Consider the following 2,760-nt stretch of genomic DNA (forward strand, 5'->3'; position numbering starts at 1 on the left):
CCGCAGCCTTTCCCATTCCTGTGATTTCAGCTCTGGGAATGCAAAGTGTCATCCCAGAGATTCCGGTTTTCCAACACATATTCCATAGGTTTACAATATATAAACGGGATAATACAGGGAAAAGGGAAACTGAGGCTGGATCAGAGAGGAAAAAGTGCTCGGAATCCGTGGGGTTTGCTCAGGCTGGCGAATCCCAAATCCTACCCTGAGGATCCTCCCCACATTCCCAAGTCACGGATGGGAAGATCCTTTCCCCGCTCCCTCCTCGGATTTTCACTGGAATTTGGGATTTACCAACCAGATCACTGGGAAAACTCAAACAAAACACAGGAGGCTGGAAAATCGGGAATATTTTGGTGGAGGCTTTGGATAGGTTGACGCTTCCCAGGTGGAATTCCAGAGGGAAGCGGAGTCTTTGGCAGCAGCTGGAGGCCTGGATGAGGTCGTTCCTTCTCCACTTCCAGAGGGAAAATTCCTTCCCCAAATTCCCAGGCAGGCACGGGAGCAGCTTCAGTTGAAAGGTTTCACCAGTTTCATGGCAGCGTAGTTCTGGGAGGGTGGGAAAACATGGGAATCGCTGGGAAAATGAGGAAAACATTGGGAAAACGAGGGAATCGTTGGGAAAATAAGGAAATCGTTGGGAGAATGAGGGAATAATTGGGAGAATGAGGGAATGATTGGAAGAATGAGGGAATAATTGGAAAAAAACAGGGAATTATTGGAGGAATGAGGGAATGATTGGAAGAATAAGGGGATGGTTGGAAAAACATGGGAATGATTGGAAAAATGAGGGAATTGCTGGAAAAATGAGGGAATCATTGGAAAATCTAGGGAATTATTGGAGGAATGAGGGAATGATTGAAAGAATAAGGGAATGATTGGAAAATTAAGGGAATCATTGGAAAAAATGAGGGAATTGCTGGAAAAATGAGGGAATCATTGGAAAAACTAGGGAATTATTGGAGGAATGAGGGAATGATTGAAAGAATACGGGAATGATTGGAAAATTAAGGGAATCATTGGAAAAAATGAGGGAATCCCTGGCAAATTAACTGAAGGGTTGAAAAAATTAGGGAATGATTGATAAAATGAGGGAATGATTGGAAAAATGAAGAAAATCATTGGAAAAATGAAGGGAATCACTGGAAAAATAAGGGAATCATTGGAAAAACGAGGAAATCATTGGAAAAATGAGGGAATCACTGGAAGAATGACGGAATCATTAGAAAAAAAGGGAATGATTGGAAGAATTTAACAAGCACCAAGAGTCACTCCTGGATTTTGGCTGCTCTTCCCAAAACTTTTGAAGAGAAATTCCCACCTCTTCAAACCCTTGGAATAAATTCGGCCCCTCCCTCCATCACCATCCCAGCATCCCACTGGTGGGAAGCATTCCCAGTTTTCCCTGATTTGCTGGAACCTCTTCCTCCCCTCTGGATCCCGCTGCTCATTCCCATCCTCTGGGATTCCCACGGATCTCATGGATTCACTGCCCAACTCCTGGCTCCGTATCCCTAGAGCTCCTTTTTCCATGATCCCACAGAATCTGGGATATCACCTGCTCTGCCCCTTTGGAAAGGGCTCCTGGAACATTCCCGAAAGCTGTGCCAGGATTTTTCTGGAATGCAGAGCTTTCCAGCAGGAGGAGGTTTCTCCAGCCCCTCCCCATCCTCATTTATTCCAAGGACAAATCCAGCTGGCAGCTCCATGGAATTTTGCCAAAGGCCATCAAGGCAGGCACAGCTATCCCAGATTTTTCCCTTCTATATCCCAGAAAACCTCGGGATCTGTCCCTGTGCCAGGATTTTGTGTTGCTGAGGACACCCCAGGAATGACCTTCCCGTGATTTTTTGGTATCTCCATCATTCCTGATTATCATGGAATTGCTGAGGTTGGAAAAGCGCCCCAACCCTTGCTCATCATTATCTACATCCTCAAATGCCACAAATGCCTCAAATCCAGATGTTTTTGGAATAATTCCATGGATGGGGATTCAACCACTGCTCCAGGGCTGGACACCCCTTTCCATGAGGGATTTTCCTTAATATCTAACCTAAAATTCCCTTGGAACAACTTGAGGCTGTTCCCTCTCATCCTGTTGCTCCCTGGGAGCAGATCCCAAATCCCACCTGGCTCCAAACTTCCAGGGAATTGTGGAGAGCCAGAAGATCCCCCCTAATCCCACTTTTTTCCAGGATGAGCCCCTTCCCCAGCTCCCTCAGCTTCTCCAGCCCTTTCCCAACTCCACTCCCATCCCAAGACACTCTCCAACCCCCTCCAGATTTTCCCCACGGGGATCCCAAACCCAAAGAAGTCCCTTTTTAACCCACTGTGCTCCTCAGCAGGGAATTTTCCATCGCCCCTCAAACCTTGACCAATTCCCATCCTCTCCCGGCCGCTCCGTACCGGGAAGGCGTAGACGAAGATTCCCAGGAAAAGCAGCAGGACGAAGAGGAGGATGGCCAGGAGCAGCAGCCACTTGTAGCGGCGCCACAGGATGAACTTCAGCGTCTTGTACGGGGACGTGAACCACAGGAAGGAGGTCTCGGGACGCCTGGAGCCAAGGGAAGGGGAGGTCACCTGGGAATTTCATCCTCCTGGATCCCCAATCCCACCTGCCTTGGTGGTCTGGAGCAGAATCCCAATCCCAGTGGATTCATGGTCTGGAGCAGAATCCCAATCCCAGTGGATTCATGCTCCAGAATAATCTCCCAGTCCCACTGCTCTCCCATATTTCTGGATACATCCCACCAATGTCCA

At 48.0% G+C, this 2,760-nt stretch overlaps 1 protein-coding gene across 1 annotated transcript in view; it reads right to left on the bottom strand.

The window, feature by feature from the left end:
* Window positions 1–423: 423 nt before the first annotated feature.
* Window positions 424–2,760, bottom strand: part of DYSF (dysferlin) — a 72,131-nt gene continuing 69,794 nt past the window's right edge. The window contains exons 55-56 of the mRNA XM_033513903.1: window positions 2,407–2,554; window positions 424–549 (exon numbers count right to left, since the gene is read on the bottom strand). Of these exons, the coding sequence (XP_033369794.1) occupies window positions 511–549; window positions 2,407–2,554 (187 nt within the window). The 3' untranslated portion in view covers window positions 424–510. The remainder of the gene's footprint in view (window positions 550–2,406; window positions 2,555–2,760) is intronic.

Source organism: Parus major, chromosome 4, assembly GCF_001522545.3.
Source record: "Parus major isolate Abel chromosome 4, Parus_major1.1, whole genome shotgun sequence".
Classification (NCBI taxonomy): domain Eukaryota; kingdom Metazoa; phylum Chordata; class Aves; order Passeriformes; family Paridae; genus Parus; species Parus major.